Genomic DNA, 23,996 nt, shown 5'->3' on the forward strand with positions numbered 1-23,996 from the left:
AGCCACCCAGGCGCCCCATGAGAAGGGTATTTTTAAATGAGCTCGGGTTCACAAACTATCAGAGAACTAGGACAATAGGCATCCCTCCAAGTATATGTGGCACAATATATAGTAAAACATTAGACAGAAAATGAACTTAATTGATCGTGCCCAAACAATAAGTCATCAAATGATACGACGTAAGGATAAAATGAACCACTGAAATAGCTGTCTACTGCACAACACCCGAGCTGAATGAACTGCTGTCTCCTCCCAACTACAAGCCAATTTAAGCTTCCACCTTGATGGGCAGAAATGCCAAGACTACTATACTGTGTGTGTGCAAGTGTGTGTATGTGTATACCTCCCCCAATGTCATCCATTCATGTACATACATGTGTTTATGTGTGTGTATATTTTTGAGACATATCATTAGTAGTGAAATTAAATAGACTGCTCTAGATTTAACGCATCAAAAAGCATCCAAAAGTATGGGATTTTTTTTAGTAAGAAAGTTAATTGAGGGGGGTTTGAGAAAATGAATTAGCTAAATGCTATATTTTCAATTACATTTAGTTTAACCAACCTGAACATCTATAAATATTACAATAGTCAAACGAGAGACCTTGTGACTGTTCACAAAAATTCTTTTCTTAGTTTCTTTCTCAATTAGGAGTATCTTCTATTCACCTGTTCACTGCAGGCTTTCAGCTCCCAGCAGCAAATGGAAAGGCAAAGTGTGGCAATGGGCCTTTTGAAACCAAAAGAAAAGACTGTCACTCCCAAACTACCAGCTATTTCCCTTTTGAATGCAAACATACTATTTGAAGTAATTCATTTAGCTTTTTCTAAAGGCACCTTGTATAACCTTGCAAGTGGTGATTTGTAATGTGGCAGGCTGTTATCAGGCAGTTACAATATTTTGCCTCAGTTCAATAAAGAGCAGCATTATTCTAAAGTTCATTCATACAGAAACATTTCAGAAGAGGTACTCTCCAAACCTAGTTCATGTTTATCAATGTGTTGTTTGCAAGGGCAGGAGGAGGTTGGGTAGACAACCATCTTCCTCCCTATTTAGTTGACTCTTCTAACTCAGTAGGCTTTCTTTCATGCTTTGTCTATCTGACATAGACAAAAAAAAGGGATTAAATAACAACCCATTGCATTATAGCATCCAATGCACTGCAGTGTCTATGCTTGCCTGGCTCCCCTCATCCTTTTCAACTTCAAGGCACACCTGCCAAACTTCTAGCAGCCAGGGCCTATACATTTCCTGCCTAAGGGCTCTCCCTGGCTGTCAGAGCCTGCTTTTTGCCCCCAAGTGACAAGCGTGACCTGTCAGGAAACTGATGTTCCCTAAGAGCTGCCTTCAACCAATAACTAATAGGATTTGGTGTAAATACTCTAGCACCCTCATCCTCAGCTTGTATATGTTTTACACCGGCTCCCAAAATTTTCCGGTGTGATTAACCATCAGTTGTCCGAACAAGTGATTTACTTAAAAAAAATTATGTTTTTGGCTGCCTTTCCTTCCTTGCCCATTTCTTGAGATCACCTCCAATTCTTAAGTTCTCCTCCAAAATAAATAACTTGGGACTCCAATATTTGTTTCAAGGTCTATTTCTGGGAAAACCTCTAAGACATGAAGCACACAGCTATTGGTATATGTAAGTTTGGACTTAAATTTACCCAAAATGAATAGAAAGCAAATCTGAAATGCATATTTATCCTAACACACCATCAACAATGAAGATGTCAACAGAGAATAGGAAAAAGTGCTAACTGTAGCCTTGCCCATTTATTTCCATTTCTTAGGATTAATAGGGCTTGAAAAGAAACATTTTATTGTTTTATTTATTTTTTATTTTTTAAGTGCTTATTTATTTTTGAGAGAGAGAAGTCAAAGTGCGAGCAGGAGAGGAGCAGAGAGAGAGAGAGACACTCAGAATCTGAAACAGGCTCCAGGCTCCGAGCTGTCAGCACAGAGTCTGACACGGGGCTCGAACTCACACACCGGGAGATCATGACCTGAGCCAAAGTCGGCCAATTAACCGACTGAGCCACCCAGGTGCCCTGAAAGAAACATTTTAAATAATGCTGTGCATTCTATAAGCCTTTTTAACTTACATACAATTATTCATAGACTCACCAACATTCAAACAAACAAAGAAATCACCAACATTCAAACAAACAAAGAAAAATGCTAACTTTTTAGAGACTAATAACGTTGCTTTGGCATTTTAGTTCATTTCAGTGCTGACAATTAGTGCTACTAAAAGTAAGTTTCTACATTCAGATCTTTATCTCAGGGTTTGCTTTTATGGGAACCCACCCTAAAATGTTACAAGAGATTCCTATTACCCTGGGACCAGCTCTGTTTTTCCTTAGTCAAAGTTACTTTAGTTGCAATTGGAGCAATCTTAAATAATTATCAGAAAAGTGCATAACTTGGAAAAATTCTGGGGTTTCTCAAGCAACCAAGGTCAGCTGGGTTCCTTTGTCTTTCTCAAAAGGAAATTCACACCTCACTAAGTAATCTGTTTTGTTCTGTGTAAAGATTAAACCTAGATTTCCTCTGTACTAGGACACGAACTGGTCCAAACTGGTTGGCTTCTTCCGCTTTTAATGCTAATTTCTCACCAGAAAGAGTTAGGTCACCACTCTTATCCATTTGGTTGCAGCCAGGTGAACAAGGATCTGTAACCAGAGCTCTGAAGGGATTGTGATTCTAAGAGAATATAGATCAAAACTGACTTAAAGAAGCCCCTAAAAACAATATAATACCAGTTATTAGGGACTGGAAAGCAAACTGAATTTAAGAAAGTTGTACTTATTTTTTCAGTTCTAATTGGGAGTGACCAAAAAGAGTTACTAATACTAAACATTAGATGCATCAGAGACTTTATTCCCTCTTATGCACCCAATGTGAATCTTTTATTTTTTTTTATGTTTATTTATTTTTGAGAGAGAGGAGATTGCAGGCACAGGTGCTTACATGCATGCACAGGGGAGGAGGTGGAAGGTCAGAGGGAGACAAAGGATCCGAAGCAGGATGCTCGCTGACAGCAGAGATCCAGATGTGGGGCTCAAACTCACAAACCACGAGATCATGACCTGAAACAAAGTTGGATGCTTCACAGACCAAGCTGCCCAGAAACCCCTCACCCAATGCAAATCTTAAACTGACTAATGTTGTAAGAGCTTGATACATATATAAAAAGACAGTTTATTTCATGGATTTAAATATCTCTAGGGACTACTGTTTGATATAAATCAAACATTCTAACATATTGGTCAGATAAATTGCAAAAGACATTTTCTTTCATGGTAACATAAGAAATTATCGTCTAATACTATGTAATTTTTTTAAATAAGATAAAAAATGAATATCCATAGGTCATCTAATCAAAACCTCCATTTTCGGGGCGCCTGGGTGGCTTAGTCGGTTAAGCGTCCGACTTTCGCTTGGGTCATGATCTCGCGGTTCGTGGGTTCGAGCCCCGCGTCGGGCTCTGTGCTGACTGCCAGCTCGGAGCCTGGAGCCTGTTTCAGTCTGTGACTCCCTCTCTCTCTGACCCTCCCCTGCTCGCGCTGTCTCTCTCTCCCCCCTAGAAATAAAGCATTAAAAAATTTAAAAAAAAAACCCCTCCATTTTCAAGGATATAGCAATATATATCCCTTGGGAAAAACAGAACAGTTATTTTTTCCTTTTCTCACAACTTTCTGTAGGAGGTTGTAAATACCCCCATGGGAACACATTTCAGTACTTCACAATGCTATATCACCTGATGGCATCTAAATCCATTTTTATTCCTGTCCAAATGCAAAAAGAAATTGTCCACTGCATCCTAAACCCCACAACACGATCATTTTCCTTCCGGGAGTTGCCTTCCTGCCTATATAAACACACCTCCCCAAGAATTACCTTGTCAGATGCCAGGACTGATGTATTCTGTCAGTCTGGATCATTGTTAAATCTTTTTTTTGGTTATTAGTGTTGACATGATGAGTACCTACGTGTTTACTAAATGATAGTGGTTTGGTACCTGCTTTAGGGACTTTTCAGTCACTTATGCCCTTGGGCAATTTCAAAAACTTTATGTCGCATTTCAGGGTGATAGCAATGCTGGCAGTTAATATGCTACTGAAGATGAAGGGATAATAAATGGGCTATCATTGTGGATGTAGACATAGGCCTCCACTGTTCATCCACACATATATCTTTTTTTACCCAGGGTAAGGTTGTCAATTCTGTACAATATATTGTTTCAGTACAATACACTTTTTTCTTACAAAAATAGAAAGCATATAATTTATATGGCCTTTTTAAATAAAATATTTAATGTACACTCTTCCCTACTATTTTGTGATACTGGAACCTGCTTTGCAACTCAGGACAGTGCGACTGCTCAGGTTTCAATTTATCACTAGTGCTCATGACCACAAATACCTTCCTTCTTTACTGGTAGAATGCTATACCTGTCAGATACAGTAAACACCAAGGCCTCTAAGATGGCGTGTCTTCTCCTCAATTATAAGAAGAAAAGTGTATTCATATTTTCTTCAAAGATTCTATTTTAAATTCTGAAGAAAAGGCAAAAGTTTCATTAAGTTACATATAATTTTTTAACAATTTTTTTAACATTTCTTTATTATTGAGAAACAGAGAGAGACAGAGCATTAGAGAAGGGGAGACATAGAATCTGAAGCAGGCTCCAGGCTCTGAGCTGTCAGCACAGAGCCCAACATAGTGCTCAAACCCACAAACTGCGAGATCATGACCTGAGCTGAAGTCAGACGCTTAACCGACTGACCCACCCAGGTGCCCCAAGTTACATATAATTTTAAAGTACATATAGACACACATCATGCTTAATAATTCTAAGGCAGTCATTATTTCCTTTTTTATTAGAATAAACACATGAAGGATCAATATTGTAAGGCAGTTCACATATACTTAAACATTAGGATCTTTATTTTTCTATATTCATGTGTTTAAACACTACACATGCGTCATGTTTACACTGTATCTTCAAACGCTTAAAGATGACAATGAGCAAAGGAAAACCTTTTCAGTAAATGATACTAAATCCTAAAAAAAACAAAAAACAAAAAACGGAAGCATTTTGACCCCTATCTTGACGCCATACAAAAAAATTACTTCTGATTTTACTTAAGGCTAAACCCATAAAACTTCCAGAAGAAAATATTGAGAAGACCTTTGGGACCTTGGGTAGGCAAAGATGTTTTAGAGGGGACACAAACAACACTAAGCATAACAGGAAAAATGCTAAATGATAAATAAGATTTCACAAAAAATTAGTAACTTCTCTTCAAAAGACACTTAAGAAAATTAAAAGCTAAGCCACATATTGGGAGAAGGTGTTTGCAATATAGACACTTAACAAAGGATGCAGAACCAGCACATACAAATAACTCCTACAACAATAAAAAGATCAACAATCCAATGAAAAATGTGTCAACATTCTAACCAATCATTTATAATAAGAGAACATATACAAATGGCCAAAAAGCACATGAAACATGCTCAACATCATTAATCATAAAATAAGCAAACTAAAGCCACAGCAAATCAGCACTTGAAACCACTAGGGTAACCGTTGTTAAAGACTAAGAACTTCACATGTTGGCAAGGAAGTGGCACAACCAGAGTGTTCATACATTATTGGTAGAGGAGTGAAAGAGAACAATCATGTAGAACACTATTTGGCAATACCATATAAAAAGGCTAACTACGTATATATATTCTAAGTCCCTGCAATTCCACCCCAAGTAAAGAGAACATATGTTTGCAAAAATATTGCACAGGCACATTCTTAGCAGCTTATTCATGATACACTAGCACTGAAAACAGCCCAAATGTCCATCTACAAGGCACTGCATAAACAAATTGTGACATACTTATACAATGGAACACTACTCTGCAAGAAAAAAATTAATTATTGATAAGTACAACAGTTTAGATGACTTTCAAAAATACCCTGAACGTAAGAAGTGTACGTAGTCTATAATTCCATTTATGTAAACGAAAGAACAGTAAAAGTAATCCATAACAGTAGAAATCAGAACTATGGCTAGTATAGGAAATGAAGATTAATGGGAAGGGGATATAAGGAAAGCATCTGGACTGATGAAATGTTCTCTATCATGCCGAGAGTACTGCTAATACAAGATTACAAAATTATCAAAAGTCATTAAATTGTATACCTAAAAACTGCATTTCACTGTTCATAAAATTTGCCTCAATTTTTAAAAGTAAGCAAACCAGGGAAAGTGGGATAAAGAAAAGAATCTTTCCTAATTTCTGACATTGGATAAACACTGCACATACTCTTGCACAGGATTCATGAGATGATTGGTTCATCTATGACATAATTGACAAGAGCCCGTTTATTTGATAAATGAGGAAATACAGGTTCAAATTTAGAAACCTGCCCACAGTCTGGGCGCCTGGGTGGCTTAGTCGGTTAAGCATCCGACTTTCGCTTAGGTCATGATCTCACGGTTCATGGGTTCGAGCCCCGCGTCGGGCTCTGTGCTGACTGCCAGCTCAGAGCCTGAAGCCTGTTTCAGAGTCTGTGACTCCCTCTCTCTCTGACCCTCCCCTACTCATGCTGTCTCTCTCCTAGAAATAAATACAACATTTAAAAAAAAAATTTAAAAAAAAAAAAAAAAAAAAGAAATTTGCCCACAGTCAAAAGCGACCAAGTAGCAGATCTGGGACTCAATCACTAGTATTTTGACTTCACTTGATGTGTTCTTTCTACTATAACAGTAGCTCTCAAACATGTTTTACCACATTCCAGAGTAAGAAGTACAATATAAACACACACATGATAAATGTTTCCAAAGGAATGTTGAACCTTAAAATTGCTAATTCAAATTTTGCATAAGCACATGTACCCTTTCAGGTCCAACATACCCAATATTTCTTTTGGTCGGAAACAAACCTATCAAAAATAATCCATGTATCTTTTCACATTATAATGTCACTCAGTATAGAGAAATGCTCATACTATAAGCTTTAAGGATTTTAAGAGTACAGTAGATTTAGACATCCATTTCATGTTCACTGTGGATTATAGCTTCACTGATTAGAACAAAAGTGTTCAATTCTTATATTGTTGTTAGAATCACAAATTCAAGGAGAAAGTATATCAAGAAAGTGGCAATGGTCAACAAAGTCATATTGCCAATAAGTCAGTAAGAACTGTCAAAGAAAAAAAAATAGATGCATGCAATGGATTTGGGATAAGGAAGGACTCAAGTTCGATGTCTTAGAAAAGGAGTAGGAATTAATTTGACAGTTTTTGATATGAGATGTAGTTTTGTATAAGGATGTTTCATGTAACACTAAGCAATGGAGCAAGGTGGAAGCAGAAGGAATGGACAGCAGTCTAGGAATCACATTACAGTTTCAAGTGAGCAAAAGAAGTAATAATGCTTGGCTGTCATTTTCTTGTTAGTTTAGAACTATTAGTGTCTTCATTTTACACTTGAGGAAAAGAGGCATATGGAGGTTAAACTAACTCACCCAAAATAATACAGATTTTTAATTCTAGGAACAAAATAGAACCCAGGAAGTCTAGTTCCAGTATCTATGCTTTTAACCACTACACTTAAATATCTCCTTTATATACATTAAACCATACGAAATTGCTGGGGTTTAGGTCAAAATGATTCAATATTATTGATTTCATGTGGTTCAACAAATTAATTACTCCCAGCTCTCCTCCTCAATGAAATTGAAGTTGTTTAAAAGAGTTTGCCAACCTCATTCTCTCACAGTCTCACTATTCACTCTCAACCTGAAGAAATTTGGGATTTTCTCCAATACCTTTCTCAATTTGTTCTTTGTTGCCAAATCCACTAGAAATGTTTAATCTTTGCTTTAATTGGCCTATCTACAGCACTTGAAAATATTAACCAAATCCTTCATCATTCCAATACTCTACTTACCTGACACTGAACTTACTTGCTCTTTCCTACCTATATTCCAGAAAACTCCTTTTAGTTAACTTTGAAGACTACTTTTTTTTCTGTCTCTCCTTACGTGCTAACATTCCTCAGGGTTTTATCCACACTCTCCTTCCTGTTGGACTCCTACGTTCTCCCACTCGGTGGGCTGCAAGGTCAATTTAGGTGTAAATGCTAATGAAACCATTACAGGTAGCACAGATCTTTCTCCAAACTCAACTCTTCAAGTGTATTTTCATGCCTTTTGATGTATATCCAACCAAACTTAGCATTAACTTCCTTTCAATTCCTATCTTAGTAACCCATACACCTTTAAACCATTGCCCAACTGACAGCACCATTACTAAGGAACAACTCAGACAACAGCCTTGAACACCCTTTATTTTTCATCCCTTCTATGCAATTCGATCCTTTTTATTTTACTTGCTAAATTTCTATTAGTTCTACTTCTTCATGTCTGCACCTCATTACCTGAACTCAAGTAACCATAACTTCTCTCTCCATGGTTGCTGCTCTAGCTATCCGATGGCCTGCCCATGTCTTCTAGCTGTTGAATTCATTCTCCAATAGTGCAGCCACATTATGCTTTAAATGAAACTCTGACATCACACTGGCCTTTTTTTAAAGGCTTTAAATGATTTACTTTCACATTACTTTTCGCATAAATCTAAACTTCTTAACAGCTTCCAAGGTATGTGTAATAAGCCTCTACTCTTCTCTTTAGACCCACTTTTCTTGATGCCTTCTCTTTTAGTGTATTTTCCAATCATACTTACTCTTTTGGATCTCTGGACCCAATTCCAAAGTTGGGGAGTCGGGGTGGGAGTTCCTTCCCATACAACACAAACAATTTTGACAGTATAACCAGAAATAATATCAGATTCCACAGGCTAGGGGTTCAGTCCTAGAAGACTTCCCTCCGCACTTCAGACACCAAGCCCAAGTTGTTACCTGTACTTTTGACTGACCAGTTATAGAGTGGAGTTCCAATCATCCTTTCCTTGAACTTCAGATGCCAATCACAAATCTAGGTTGCTACTTGCACATCTAACCGACTGACTGTAACCAGCGGTTCTCATGGCCTCAAGCATTAATTTGCTAGAGCAGCTCACAGAACTCACAAAAGCATCATTGTTATTAGATTAGCAGTTTATTACAAAGGATATAGCTCAGGAACAGCAAGGTACAGGGAAAGGGCACAGAGCTTTTCCATATTATCATTTAGTTCAGTGCTCTCCCCAAATCTCCATGTGTTCACCAACCAAGAAGTTCTCTGACCCAGTCCTTTTGGATTTTTATGGAGGCTTCATTACATAATTAAATCATTGGCCACTGGTAATTGATTTGACCTCCTTCCTGTCCCCTTCTGGGAGGTGGGGAACTGTGGATAGAACTGAAAGTTACAACCTTCTAATTATGTGATTGGTTCTCCTGACAACCAGCCCCATTCCTTAGGTAGGGTTGAAAAGCCACTCATTAACATAACAGAAGACACCTTTGTGGCTATGCTCACTTAAATTTCAAAAGTTTTAGGAGCTCTGTGAAAGATAAGAAGAAGACCAAATATGTATTTCTTATTTTAAAGCAAAGTATCACACTTAAATTATGCCTGTTCAAATAAATGTTCTCTTTCTTTTCAGGATTTGCAGATGCTGTTTGCTGTACGCATGTATACTTCTCCAAAATCCTTCTTCACTGAATCCTGGCCATTTGTTTGTCTATAACTCTTGTTCCCTCCTCAACCTAAATGTAAGTCTCAGATGGTAATACAGACCACAGATAATTAAAAAAAAAAAAAAAACTGAACCAAGTCTGTACTGTTTTTCATTGACTAACCATGTCTAGTATATGCTTAACACACACACACACACAAACACACACACATTCTACTTATTTTACTCAATGAGAAACCATTTGGCTTATTACACTTTACTCCAAACACTTACCACTTCCATCTAACTCCTTAAGTGGCTATTAATTATCATAATGCTTTATTCTACCAGATTTTTCTTATGTGGATAGGACACAATTTCCAATCTTTCACTAATTTCAGAATACTAGCTTAATGCATAGCTGTTTATCATTCTGAAGTCCATTCCAAAACAATGTCATGTAATAAAATGCCATCTGCCTCAGCACACCAAATGTTCTATCATCTTCACATAATTCCTTGAAGGCCATCTCTTCGACCAGATCTTGGATGGATAAAAAGGCAGAGTTTCTAGTTTTGGGCTTCCAGAAAGAAATTCTTAGACTCTGTGGAGACATGGATGGTACTTAATTTAACACTTGATTAAATTTCTGATTTAAATAACATTTAGGTGCCTAAAAACATATAAGAAATGTATTCTATTATGTATTTATCCCTCTACTGTTTGCATTTTATAGTCTTCTTTATACAATGAGTGTATCGCTGCATGTAAATCAAATTTCTAATCAATCAAATTATTAAATTTCCCAGAGAAAATTATTTTAGAGGAAACAATAGATTCTACAGTAAGAGGTATTTAGCTCTTCAAAAAAGTTTTTCAAACCATGTTTTTGGTATTTCCTTAAGCAAGTAATATTCTTTAATATCGGTTAATGCTTCAATGTTTGATGGCTTCTTTTTGACACTCTTTTATACTATAAGTAAACATTTATTTAACCTCTGACTTATTGCTTAAAAAACCCAAATTAGAGTATGCTAGCCTCTAATCGGCCTCTTTATCTTTCTCCAAATTATAGGTACAATATTACCTGCCTTTGGGATATAATGTGAGGAACTGAACCAGGGTGGATGTTCAATGAAAGTATAACTTCAGTCATCCCTTTCTTCTCAAATTAACAAATTCCTTCTCCTTCAGTCTCTTTACTGAGTTTCTGTCACAGAGGCTCCCTCTTCTGAGTTGTAGCCAGGGCCCATCATTTTCTGACATACAATTCTAAGAACCTGCTAAAAATATCTACACTCTAGAGAAAACACATTCATTCTGCTTTTCTATTAGAAGAGTAAAATCTAATCTTTAATATTTTAAAGGAAATGGGCATCAATTGTGCCATTTCTGATAACAGTGTAATAATACCAACCAATCTGTTTCAAAGTTATTAAATCCTATAACCTCGGAACCTATAGATAACATTTTAATCAAGCCATGCTGCTGAGTTATCTGTTTCTGACCACATGTGAAATCTGCTCACTTACAAATTTTAAACAAAACCAACAGCGACTCAAGACACCAAGAGAGGACCTATAGATATTCTTTCTCCCTAGAAGAATTCGGCAAATGTAAGCAGTTCTCTAAAAGACACAGAAAGAAAAAATGTCTCAGCAAATCACACAAAGTTCTCCAATCACTTTTTGGACTCAAAAAGGGGGGGGGGGTGATAGAAAGNCTATTCCTTGCCACCTCATCACCAAACTCCCTCAGAAAGCACAGTGAAAATAAGAAATTCAGAAAAGTTTGGCTATCTCAATCTTTAACCCAATTCTGTACTTTGGAAAATCTCCCCATTTATAAATTTACTGACCTTTCATATATTATACTTACTTAAGAACTTTGTGACATAATTCATTCAATACTTGCATTCAGGAACATATTTAAGAAGTTAATCAGACCATGCTGATCTCCTAGAAATAATTTGCGTATTAATATCTGCGCTTCCATCAAAGCCTGACTAAAGTTGTGTCTCTTTCACAAGGGGCCACGTGGTGTAATCTCTAAAGCAAGAAAGCCTGGGGTTCAGATTTACAATTTATCTGCCCTGTGACTTGAGATAAATTGACTTCTCTAATTCTCAATTTTTCTCATTTGTAAAACAAGGATAATGGTAATAACTATCACATAGGCTTCGTGGGTGAACTGACCGTGGTAATGCATGTGAAACGTCCAGCTTAGTGCCTGACAAAGGAGTAATCTCCCAATAAATGTTGACAGCAGTGACAATGATGATGAAGAAAAAGAACCAATGATAACCATGGCCCATAAGAGCCATGATCTTCTTTGAATTCCCATGATATCACTGGTTTGTAAAACCTAGCAGATTTTCCCGTACACTGTTATTTATATCCTATGTATATGTTGAATCCCACACAGATTACTTAAAAACCAATAAATTAAATATCCAATACCTCTTCAAATACCAAAAGCATATTTTGCAGACAAGTGTTACCAACACAGCAAATGGCATGTGTGATCATGTAATTAAATGTAGTAGAGTCCTAACCCAATGGGATTCATCCCATACACTAGCTAAACTATAATGGTATCTATAGTATATAGCCTAAAAATGTGTTATTCTGATGTTCTCGGATGTTTATTATCTCTCTCTACTGCAGAATCTTTTTGGAAATAGTGTTCAAGAGGCAAAGGTAGGCAAAGTTAGGCAATGAAGGATATGCTACAAAGGACTTTTTTCCCAAAATCGTTAATAATGATTGAGCAACAAGATGTTTGGCTATGATTTCTCAAGTTTTTAACAAATAATACATGCAATCATATTTATTAACAAAACATACAATACTGAGAAAATGAAGAAGTTGTATAGCACAACTGTTTGCTAACATTAATTTGGGAGATCAGTTATTAACCAGTATTTTGTTACTTTTAATAAATATTTACATATCACACTTATTTTATTGAAAGTATTTGAGAAAAGGGATCATTTTTCATTCTCTGAAAATGTTAAACCTACATTGTTTATAGCTTTAAAAAACAAACTGGTGTCAGAATATAATTCCAATTAAAATACATTTTTTATATATCCAGAGAATAAAAAAAGATCAAGTCAGGTGACAAACAAAGAAGGTATAAGAAAAGCAGGCGCTACTACACAGTTCTTTCCCAGAGTTTCTAAAAACTACCCCTAAAACTTTTTCCCTTCCTATAGTTGCTATAGGAACCAGGAGTTGCAGTCTAGATTGTATATTCAAACAGAAACTAAGAATCATGGGGGCACCTGGGTGGTTCAGTGGGTTAAGTGTTCGACCTCAGCTCAGGTCATGATCTCGCAGTTCATGAGTTTGAGCCTCATGTCGTCAGGCTCTGTGCTGACAGCTCAGAGGCTGGACCCTTCAGTTCTGTGTCTCCCTCTCTCACTATCCCTCCCCTGCTCAAGCTCTGCCTCTCTCTCTAAAAAACAAATAAACACTTAAAAAAAAAAGAAACAAACCAAAAAAAGGAACCAAGAATAATGATCAGATCTCACTTTATGTCCAGTTTCACGTATCCTGTCACAAAGTCTCGTTGAAATAAGGTAAAGAAAAATATTGTCCGCATTATCCAGAAGGGTTTATCCTGGTCATGTTCATCATTATAAATGTAATTAATGAAATATGAATGTACAATGCGTTTACAAGAAAATTTTACAAAGAAATAAATTTAAATTCACAAATGAGTAGGGCCTGGGTATTACATATAAAAATAGAATATTCTGTGCAAGTGAGGTCAGGTGTATGCTTCTTTATTCATATAGTAAACTTCCTCTAGGTTTTTTCTCCATTATAACCCCACACACTGCACATAGGTATCTTCCTCCACAGCCTTGCAAGAATTATTAACCTGTTTCTTTGTTATTTTTTCTAGCAATATCCACAGGAACCGGGGAGGGAGGTTACTTGATAATACTTGTTTTGCAGACACAAGTGCAACACACCAGGACCCCCCAGATGGAGTTCAAATGTCCAAAACAGCACACAGTCTCAGAAATTGTGAGCCTCCCCTTGTCTAGAAGCTTCAAGGCCCATCCAGTTCCTGCCCTAAGCCACACATACCTTCCTAGCCCCCAGAGTCCCTGGGCTCGAGATAGGGCAGATTTGGGACCGATCCCCTGCCTTCTCTGAGAATAAACTTTGTCTGCTTTAACAGGGTGACTCAGAGGCTGGCTTACTGCGATCAGACACACAAATCCGACTTCAGGGTTCAGTAACGAAAGGAGGAAAAAACAAGCAGGCTGGCTAGGTACCACAAGACCCAGGGATGCGACAGGAGTAGTTCCGTACGGTTTTTTGTGCCTCATATGCACCAAAGTAGGTACTGGAGAAGCTCACAAACTAAAAAGTCAATAGGAGCAGACAAAAAGAAAAAAAAAAAAAAAAAGCCTCAAGAAAAGCCTGCTAGCCAAAGGACTAGAAAGAGAGCAACTAGCAAGAAGGAAAATTTTTTAGACAAACATCTTTCTCTAGACAAACAATTCAGAAAGAAAAAAAAAAAACAGTGTCTCATGTTCACCTCTGTCAGGAAAGGTTAAGCAGGGAGCTAGACATCCAGCCTCATCCAACTGTAAAGAGAGATGTTTTCCCCTGTGGCTGGAATCAGAAAAGACTAGATGGGGATTAGGGACTTCATTCCCACCCACAGTAAGGATGCCTCCTGCTGTGGCAGCAGAGGCCACAGGGAAATCCTGGATTTCCACACTCACGAACAGTAACAAGGCACCCTTCTCCCTCCAGGCCAGGGTGGTATGAGAGGTGTCCTTCTGCTGGAATTTTCATGCTCCTGCAGCAATGAAGCCTCCCCGCCACTACTGACGTCCCTGGAGACCACATAAGAAGCAGGAACAAGATGTCCCTCCCCTTTCTGGCCAGATGGTATCAATGATGCCTATTTGGGGAGCCTGGACTTTCACCTCCACCTCCACGTATGAAGACGATGCCCCCTCTCCCTCTGCCGGCATGGTGTTAGAGGAAGCCTGGCAGAAGAGAATATAATTAAAATGTGTGACATGGTCAAACTTTGATTTTGAGTGAATCACTGGCAGCACAGTTGGGAAGAGGAGAAGAGGGATAAAGGATGTTGAGCGCAAGAAACAGAAGAGTAAATCCAACAGCACTGTAAAGCCTGGAAGCTAAGGCAAACCCCAAGAAATGGGAAAAAGACCAACAGTGGAAAATGCAGCCAAGAGACCTTATAAGAAGTCAGAAAACTTTTATTGGATTTGGCAATTAGGAGATGATTCTGTTTCCAGGGTCACTGGTTTTAGGACAATGATGAGGAAAGAAGCCAGAATGATGAGTTTTGAAGAGGTAAACTCCAAAATATTTTATCTTTTTTAAGTTATTCAGATTGGATCATGCCCACAGGCTGCTACAATAAAAGAATGGATAGGGAGGAAGAAAGTGGAGATATTGAAGAAGGGACAGAACTATAGAACAAGTCTTGAAGACATGATGAGCATTAGGAAGAAGGATACTGGTGTACGTGAGTCAGCCTAGAACAAAAAAGACACATTTCACCTTCTGGGAATGAAAGACAGTAAGGAAGATAATGGAAAATTTTAGGTGATAGGCGGTTGAAAAACATCACAAGAGATAAATCCATTTCCTACTAAAACAGAGGATGAAATCGGCTGCCAAGAGTGAAGGACGTGTGGGTTTATGACAAGGCCTGGGGAGGTTTGGAAATACCCTAGAAAGACACAGGATAAGGGCTACTCAAGCACAAATAAAGCACTGAATAAGTGACCAGTGACTGAGGGGACATGATATTTTAAAAAACCCTCACTGGAATGGTTTTTTCATAAGATAATTTATTTTAAAATTTGGTCTGTGAGTTCAAATTTCACTCAGCAGTGATTCAGAGAGTAAAAGCAATGCTTATTTTCTGACAAAGTCAAGTATCAAGATGAGGTCAAGTCCTTAAAATGTTAAGGAAAATCTTAAAAGCGTCATCTTATATTTGTGTAATTTCTGTTTATGTTATTTTTGTATAAAAATTCTATTTATGTTTGTATAAAATATGGTTTATATTACTACAAACAGAACTGTTTTAACCTTAAAAGACCCATGGGTGGTAGAAACTTTAACTGAAAATCAAAACGATCTCGGGGCGCCTGGGTGGCTTAGTCGGTTAAGCATCCGACTTTCGCTTAGGTCATGATCTCGCAGTTCGTGGGTTCGAGCCCCGCGTCGGGCTCTGTGCTGACTGCCAGCTCGGAGCCAGGGGCCTGTTTCAGAGTCTGTGTCTCCCTCTCTCTCTGACCCTCCCCTGCTCATGCTGTCTCTCTCTCTCTCTCTCCTAGAAATAAATAAAAATATTTTAAAAAATATTTAAAAAAAAGAAAATCAAAACGATCTCATCATTCTTTTTGCCAATTGTTGTTTTTTTATTTAAGAAACATAAGCCAGATTATCCCAAATGTATTAGGAGAAAAAAAGGGGGTTACATTAATCAAAAGGAAAGTCACATAAATATTTTTTAGACATTACACCGATACCTTTCCTTAATTTAAGAACTCTCCATGCTCTGTGGAAAATATTTTGAGGAATACAATCTAAATTAAATAATAATCCTTATTGAGAATCTACATGTAGTTAAGTCACTGCAAGTCAGCATTTGTGATAAATATTATTTCCAGTTTCTCTCGTGGTTTTAAAGGTTCATTCATCTACAAACATGAAAGCCAATCCTAGATGGAAGGTCAAGCTTTTCACCCAAATTTAAAAATAACACCCAGTGCTTTTAATAAAAACATTTTAACTGGTGGGATATTTGGCAATATTTGACTTCCTCATTTGATGAGTCAACCAAAACAATGATGAATCTACCAATATCTGTGAACAATTCAGGTTAGGAAATCTTGCAAACCAGAGAACTTTGTAATTCTAATTAAGTCTGGGACTACAAAGAAACCTATACATCATCTAGTCCAATTCCTTAATTTCAGAGACAAAGAAACTGGGCCTGGAGGATGGGAAGTTTATCAACATTCAGTTTAGGCAAAAGTGGAATTAAAATCCAGGTATCTGGATTCACAGTTTAGTGCACTTCCCAGAAGTAGCATAGATAGAAATAACCTCAACTAATTTCATCTGGCAAGCAAATTCCGAGGCTGAGTGGAACTTTAAGGATCATGCTGAGTTTGCTGTTTTATCATATTTGAAAGCACCTTCCATAACAAATGGATAATTAAACAATATTATAATCACAGGAGGAAAGTTATATTTAATTAGTCAAACATTATAAGCACTCTTCAAACTGTATTATTCAAGATCTTTGCTAAGTAACAATCAAATACATAAAATGTATGGGTTCTTCCATTAGCTTTCTACTGAAAATACATAGCAGAAACAAGTGAAATAAAATGAACTATAATCAAAATAATTAGAATAATTAACAAACTACTACTTTTAACCCCATGGTCTTGTGAAGTAGTTGCAAATGAGCACTGATTAGCATCTATCGCCAATCAAAAATGCAAAACAAATCACTGTGAAAGCTCATTGGTTTACATCACTGACCTTATATATATTAGCTTCCAGAAAATCATTCCAAAGAACTGAATCATCTGGATCATTTTTATTGCTCACTCAGTCTTGAGACTGTCTGCACAGTACTGACTGAAATGTACTTCAGTGTGCACCTTCTCTCCAAATGAATATCTATGTCAGGTTTATTTATAGCCACTGCCTTCAATCAGTGCATTTCCAGGTAAGAGAAATAAAATCATCTCAACATATTCTCCTATAGAGATCTGAAACAAAACCTGGAAATCTTGGCAAATGGCCTTTGAAAAAACAACAAAAGATCTATAATGTAAAGTGTACATTAAGATTTATTAGAGATTCCAAAGGATACTCACCTTTTACTCTTCAGTAAGTACATATAAAAAACTTCAAGTACAAATAAAGAATTCATATAAACCTTATGCATCTTTTTTGCATATCTCTTTATATACGCCGAGATTATAATCATCACTTCCTCCATTCTCTTTTCCTCATTATGATTTCTCTGAAATTTGAACACCTCTCTTTGTTTCTTACTTAGATATTTTTCTATTTAAGAGCTTTTTCCTCCTTATTCTTTACAAAAGCAGGACATGCCTCCCCCTGCTGGGAAAAAATTAAATTACAAGGCACGCTGGAACACGTTCCTAAATAACAAGAAATCAAGTTCCTGAGAAAGATAAAATGTTAAGGAACCAAGGGCATAGCCTTTTCTGACTGTTTCACCAGCCACAGAAATACTTATGTACTCTACTAAGAGTTTCTCATATGCACTTCTTTAGTTTGGCAATTTTGAAACGTACAGTAACTCCACTAACTCTCATCAATGACTGATGAATTAATCATTGAGCCTGCTGTCCCAAAGAGAACTCCAATTAGCAGGTCAGAGAAAATGATCAATTCCAAACTTTTTTTTTCATTTTAAAGACGTTATCAGCTTAATAAAGACACTTCTGGAAGATATACTGAAATACATGATTTGAGAAGGCTTAATTACATTTTCAATCATTTTAAACAATCTTAATTTAAGCATTTATTAACTCATTATTTTTCAATATTCCTATTATTTTATGCAGTCATCTTTACTTTTAATGTCAAGGGAGAGTTTAATTTTTAAATTGACTTTACTTTTCACCTGAATTTCTAGCTTTTTCATTCAGTAACCAAGAAAGTAGTAAGCATCATTGCTTTTTACCTTTCCAAATCCTCTAAAAAACTAACTTGTTCCTTGAAAAGCAGTTTAGCTATTTCACATGTTCAGGATTTTAATTATAAATCTTTTCTTAATTGTTTAGTATGCAAAATTGAAAAACTACCTTACAATTTACTGTTGTGATAAATAACACTCCGTCAATAAAATATTTAAACAAACCTAATGGCTATTTGAGTCATACATGGAGAATTACAATTTTTCCTTCCATGTACAACTAAGTCTCAAAAAAGAAAATATTTCATTTAATGCTGAAGGGAAAGGGAAGAGGAAGTTGGCACTTTTAGTTTTGCTATAGGTAAGTCTATAACAACCTAAGCTACAAAACTGCATTGTAGTCAATTTGATGAGGAAGCCATTCATTATTAATGAAGCATTTATTAAAAAAAAAAAACTGGAGTTGTTTTTAAAAAGGCATGTGTAGATTATTACAGATACTGTGTCTTTAGCAGATAGATGGCATTATTTCAAGATGAATGGAGTAATTGGGCGAATATTTCTGTCATACAGAAGTTTGTGTGTGTGTGTGTGTGTGTGTGTGTGTGTTTAAACAATCTTTCAGAGCAACACAAAAGACAAGACATATATGTTCCTCTGGGAATGAAATCTTTAACATTACAGGTACACAAAAGAAAATGCACACTTGGTAAAACAGCTGATCAATTGTGGAGTGTTCCCAGGGGCCAGTATCTCGCAGAGCACCCAATCATCACACTTCAAATAAATTGATAAGCACTTTAGCCTTTGCTACATTCACAAACATTGACGAACATGCATAATTTCATCTATGTTAATTCTAAGTCTCTCCAGGGGAAAGGTTCTATTAGATAAAGGGTATCAAAATCACTTCCCAAATGCAACAAAAAAATAAAATAAAATAAAAAATAAATGCTGATTTGTAGCTAAGAAGCTCTTAGAACACTACAATGATCACCATTTACTTCCAAACTGATTTCCTTTTCCTCTGCAAAGTGAAAATATCCCTGTTGACCGCGCTACACTTTATGGTTTCTCCATCAATGATCCTAACAGGTCACATCACCACTGCCATTACATCTCGTAGCTTTGGTCTTCCCCCAAATTAAGACGTAGAGAAGGAGCACTGCTGCCCGCCCCAAGAACGGGCTCTGTCCGCCCGAGCTCCGAAGCGAGCATCTTCAGGGGACAGTTTCGGCGAAGGAGACAGGCGTCCCTCCCCAACTTCACTCCCCTACCCAAGCCGCGGATGAGATGGGCGGCCAGTGATTTGTACCCATCTGTGAGATTAAGTCCTACCTTCCGCCAAAAGGCGCGATGCATGTACAAAGGATGGATCCAGGCTATCTTTCTCTGCCATCAGCTCAGGCAAATATTTCTCCTCTTCCATAGCGCGGACTTCGGACCGTCCCCGGGCGAAGCGCAAGGTTCCGCTCGCTCGGACGCAGGGTCGCCGGGCAGCGCCTTGCTCCGCGCTGCTCCGCCTTCGCCGCGGCGAGGGGACCTCCGCGCGTCCTCACTGGCCCATGCACCGAGCGGCTGCGACTCCCGCCGTCGGGCTGCGCGGCCCCGCGCCCACACCTGCGGGTCCCTTCCGTCGTCCCCAGCTCGCGCCGAGCTCCGGCTCACACCACCGGCCTTAACTGGAGAGGCGGGAACCGGGCGCGTCCCACCTCCGCCAACCGTTCATTGGTGGTGGCGCAACGAGAGGCCGGGCCCCCGCGCAAGCTGCGGACCTTCATTGGGCCGCGCGGCACGTCGGATCGCCTGACTGGCAGGAGGCAGCTGCAGAGGGGAGGGGAGCGCAGAAGGTGCAAAAGCTTTCTTCTTGCAGCCCAGGCTTTCCCTGGTTATTAGGCATGCCCAGTTGTGTGGAGCACTGACTGTGTCTTCGGCTGAGGTGCGGAGAAAGGAGAGAGCGGGAAAAGCACCCATTTAGCAGAGACGCTCAAGTCCAAGACAGCAGGGGAGATGAAGATGCAGAGTGAGCGGCTGAGGGAATGAGAAAGCACCAAGGAAAAGTATCAGGAAGGTAGACGCGACTTCACCTGCGTCCCTAAGGTACAGGTGTCCCCCTCTCCACCGTGCAGCTCAGACGCACTCCAGTGTGCAAGAATCAGCAGCGCACCGGGTCTGGAAATATCATGAAGACTGCTTGTGGTCGGCGGCCGATGTTTCCAATGAGCCTGACCTACATCTCCGAGACGCAGTAGGATGTTCATTGATAAACAAAGCGGCTCTGGGGCGATATTGTACAGCAACATGCTTCCAGTGTACAATCATTAGGGTATTGACTTAGTTCTGCTTTCCCTCCCATCCATCCCTCCACCTCTAATCCCTATCTATCGGAGACGTTCTGGGAGGGACCTGAATTTTAAAACTAAAAAGCAATATAATCAGTTAGCCAGAGTTTGTGAAGGAATTGGGAAGACAGTGGAAGAAGGAGGAGACCAGAAAATAGATAGGCACGGTTGCTGGAATTTGCCCCTTTCTCCTTATTTGAGATGTGACAGTGTGTTTCACCAGGTGCTGTGGCTGAGCTACTTTGTACCTATCCCACCTCTATTTAAAGGAGAGTTTAACCCTGAAGGTATCACCATCACTGGAAGCAGTGCCCATCCTTCTCTTAATAATGGAGCCTGAAAATGCAGCTTGCATGCTTTAAGTGTTACAAAACAATTTTTCCACCGTGGCTTTTCGTATACAATCATTTTCCAATTTGCCTCTCCTCCACTGCTTTCAGGGTAGAAGAATGGGGGCTAATTTTCCTGCAAATAAAGCATGCTAAAACTTTTCCCAGTTTTCCTACTGTATTCAAATATTTTCCTCATTATTTTTCAAGATAAGGTTGGGAGAGTATCTTCACTTATATAATATTTAAAACCTCAATGTCTCTTCACATCATTATCTCACTTTGTCTTGACAGAAGCAGTCCAAAAAGCATGGTATGAGTATTGCTTTCTCCGTTTTAAAGGTATGGAAATGAAGGCAGAGACAGAGAAGTTCAGTGACCCAGAAGTAACGAATACACTCTCCTTGGCGCCATCCATGTTCATCTCACCCAGAAGCTGAGTGTATGCTACCATGGGGCCATGGTAAGGGGATATGTGGCTAACAAATGTGATAGGACTGGTAAAAGTTCATGGAGTAAGCTGTGGTAACTTTGTGATACCAAAGTTCATGATGCTGATAATTTTGTTTTTTGACAATAGGAAAAAAAAGTCACATTTCTTTAAGAATCTTTTTAAATAAAGAACTTACCCATGTTAAAACCAAACACCTTAAAATAGTCTGTGCTCCCAAAATGTTGTTTCTCTAGCCCTATAAAAGTATCTTCTGATAGAGGGATGAGCGAGATGCATGAAGGTAGTCAAAAGGTACAAACTTGCAATTATAAAATAAATAAGCTCTGGTATATAATATATAGCCTGATGACTGTAGTTAATAATACCATATTATATATTTAAAAGTTACTAAGGGATAGATCTTAAAAGTTCTCACTGCAAGAAAAAAAAAATGCTTAAGTCTTATAACTAGTTAACGCTAAATTTGAGATTAAAATTTGAGTCCATTTAGCTCCAGATTGCACTGCTTTAGTCTACCTTTCTGTACATTAAGTATTTAATATATTTAAGTGTATATGCATTCAATAAGTGTTTTTGAATATCAAAAAGAGCCTAGCGTATCAGAAAGATTAGTTTCTAATGGGAAAAGAAAAATAAAATTAAATACATAAGAGAACTGGTAACTAGTAATTGCAGGCTGCAATAAAGCCCAAGAGGGGACCAAGCAAGGAGTTAAAAAAGATAATGCAAAGAAAGACCTTTTTTTTTTTTTTTTTTTTGGCCATGTTANACTTAATGAAAAAGAAGAATCTATTTTTGTAAAATGACCAGAGAAAAGCATTCCAGGCAGATGTATTTGCCCATGCAAAAGCCGTGTGACTAGAAAGAATTTGCCTATACTCAGAATTGACTGGAGTCAATGTGACTGCAATGCTCTAGGAGAGAAAGGACAAATATTAAAGGTGAGGGGTAGAAGGGGACAAAATACCTAAGATTTGGTGGTTGGAATATAACTCAGATTTAATTTTAAGTGTTAGGGAAACCACAAAGGATTGTCATCACTGTTTGCGTGTGCTTCTCAAATGATCTCTTCTGGCTCATATTTTCAAAGAAGTTAAAATGTAGAATTAAGGATATGTGTAGAGAGTACTTGTCATTTTAGATGAGTGTAGGTAGGATGTTTCGTAGTTGAAGTAAGTTGTGCATTCTGAACCCGGTTTGCTACAGACACATGAAGGGAAACATGCCACCAATCTTCAGAGAGATGGCCAGGAACTACTATAGCAACGGAGGGCAGATAAGATGCTAACCACAGCTAATAAATTGTAACCATCTTGGAGTGAATATAAGTTAGAAAAATTATTGTGCAATAATTACAACTTCATTTTGCTTTGTAGCATGTCAAGAGATTAAAAGCCTATGACGTTGATGGGGACATACAGAAACACAGTTTTATGAATCAGAAAGATGAAGTAACTCTTGTTATGGTCAGTAACAGCAATTACATTAGCCATTCACAGGTTTTTTTCCCCATGATTAAAGGTGCACTAAGAAGATACTTTAGAGACCTGTGATTTTATTACACAATGTCTCTGGATATCCAGGTCATTATAAATATGGTAAGCTAGCTTTTACTTTTAGTTATTATCAAAAAGATTTATAATTTTATTATCCCAGGTAAACTCTCAGCAAATCCCTAAAATGTATTCTTACAGACATAAAAGTGTTAATGTAGCTTTAAAAACATTTTTTTAGTGAATGTTAACCTTATCTTTAGGATTATTTGTGTACTGAACACATGACAGACATAAAATAACAACATACACACTACACTAACCCTTAAAAATCAGTATGCTTCAAAATTGACTTGAAAATATTGCCTGTTTCCAAACAATACGGCTGAAAAAAGCAAATTCTCCAAGTAGCCTATGGGTACACTTATCCGGCATCAAATCTATGTGTTTTAAATAAACGATTCTATGTCACTGTGTGTTCTCCATTTATCTATATATAAGTATTTTAATTTTTTTTTTACTGTTTTACTTATTTCTGAGAGAGAGACAGTATGAGCAGGGAGGGTCAGAGAGAGAGGCAGTTACTGAATCTGAAGCAGGCTCCAGGCTCTGAGCTAGCTGTCAGCACAGAGCCCAAGCGGGGCTTGAACCCTCGAATGTGTGATCATGACCTGAGCCGAAGTCAGCCACTCAGCCGGCTGAGCCACCCAGGTGCCGCCATATAGAAGTATTTTATAGATACAATTATTTAGTGAATATTCTCAGAGTAACCTTGTTAATGCAAAAAATTAGTAAACATAAATGTAAATAAATTGAGATTCTTCTATAGATGATTGTGGAATAGAGTATTATGTGCCAATACATGAATAAATTGCAACTACTATTAAGCCCTCTTCTTCTAGTAGTGTAAATTACTTAACCAAAATTACCATTGAATTGATTTCTGTATCTTATAAAAGATTTATCCCATTTTCAATATGAGGTCTAATCCTGAAAAAAAAATTATGACATTTCATTTACTACACTATTATTTCAACAATGGTATATTATGG

General features: G+C 37.8%; 1 protein-coding gene across 3 annotated transcripts in view; it reads right to left on the bottom strand.

The window, feature by feature from the left end:
* The window catches only part of KHDRBS2 (KH RNA binding domain containing, signal transduction associated 2), a 572,791-nt gene extending 553,020 nt beyond the window's left edge, over positions 1-19,771 (bottom strand). For 2 of the 3 annotated variants that reach the window (XM_077769102.1, XM_077769101.1), the window contains exon 1: positions 19,665-19,771. In XM_077769102.1, coding sequence (XP_077625228.1) covers positions 19,665-19,755 — 91 coding nt within the window. In that variant the 5' untranslated portion in view covers positions 19,756-19,771. The remainder of the gene's footprint in view (positions 1-19,664) is intronic. The other variant, XM_077769104.1, reaches the window with a different exon arrangement.
* Between the last annotated feature and the right edge of the window lie 4,225 nt (positions 19,772-23,996).

This window comes from Crocuta crocuta, unplaced genomic scaffold (genome assembly GCF_008692635.1).
Source record: "Crocuta crocuta isolate KB4526 unplaced genomic scaffold, BGI_CrCroc_1.0 scaffold205, whole genome shotgun sequence".
NCBI classification, from domain to species: domain Eukaryota; kingdom Metazoa; phylum Chordata; class Mammalia; order Carnivora; family Hyaenidae; genus Crocuta; species Crocuta crocuta.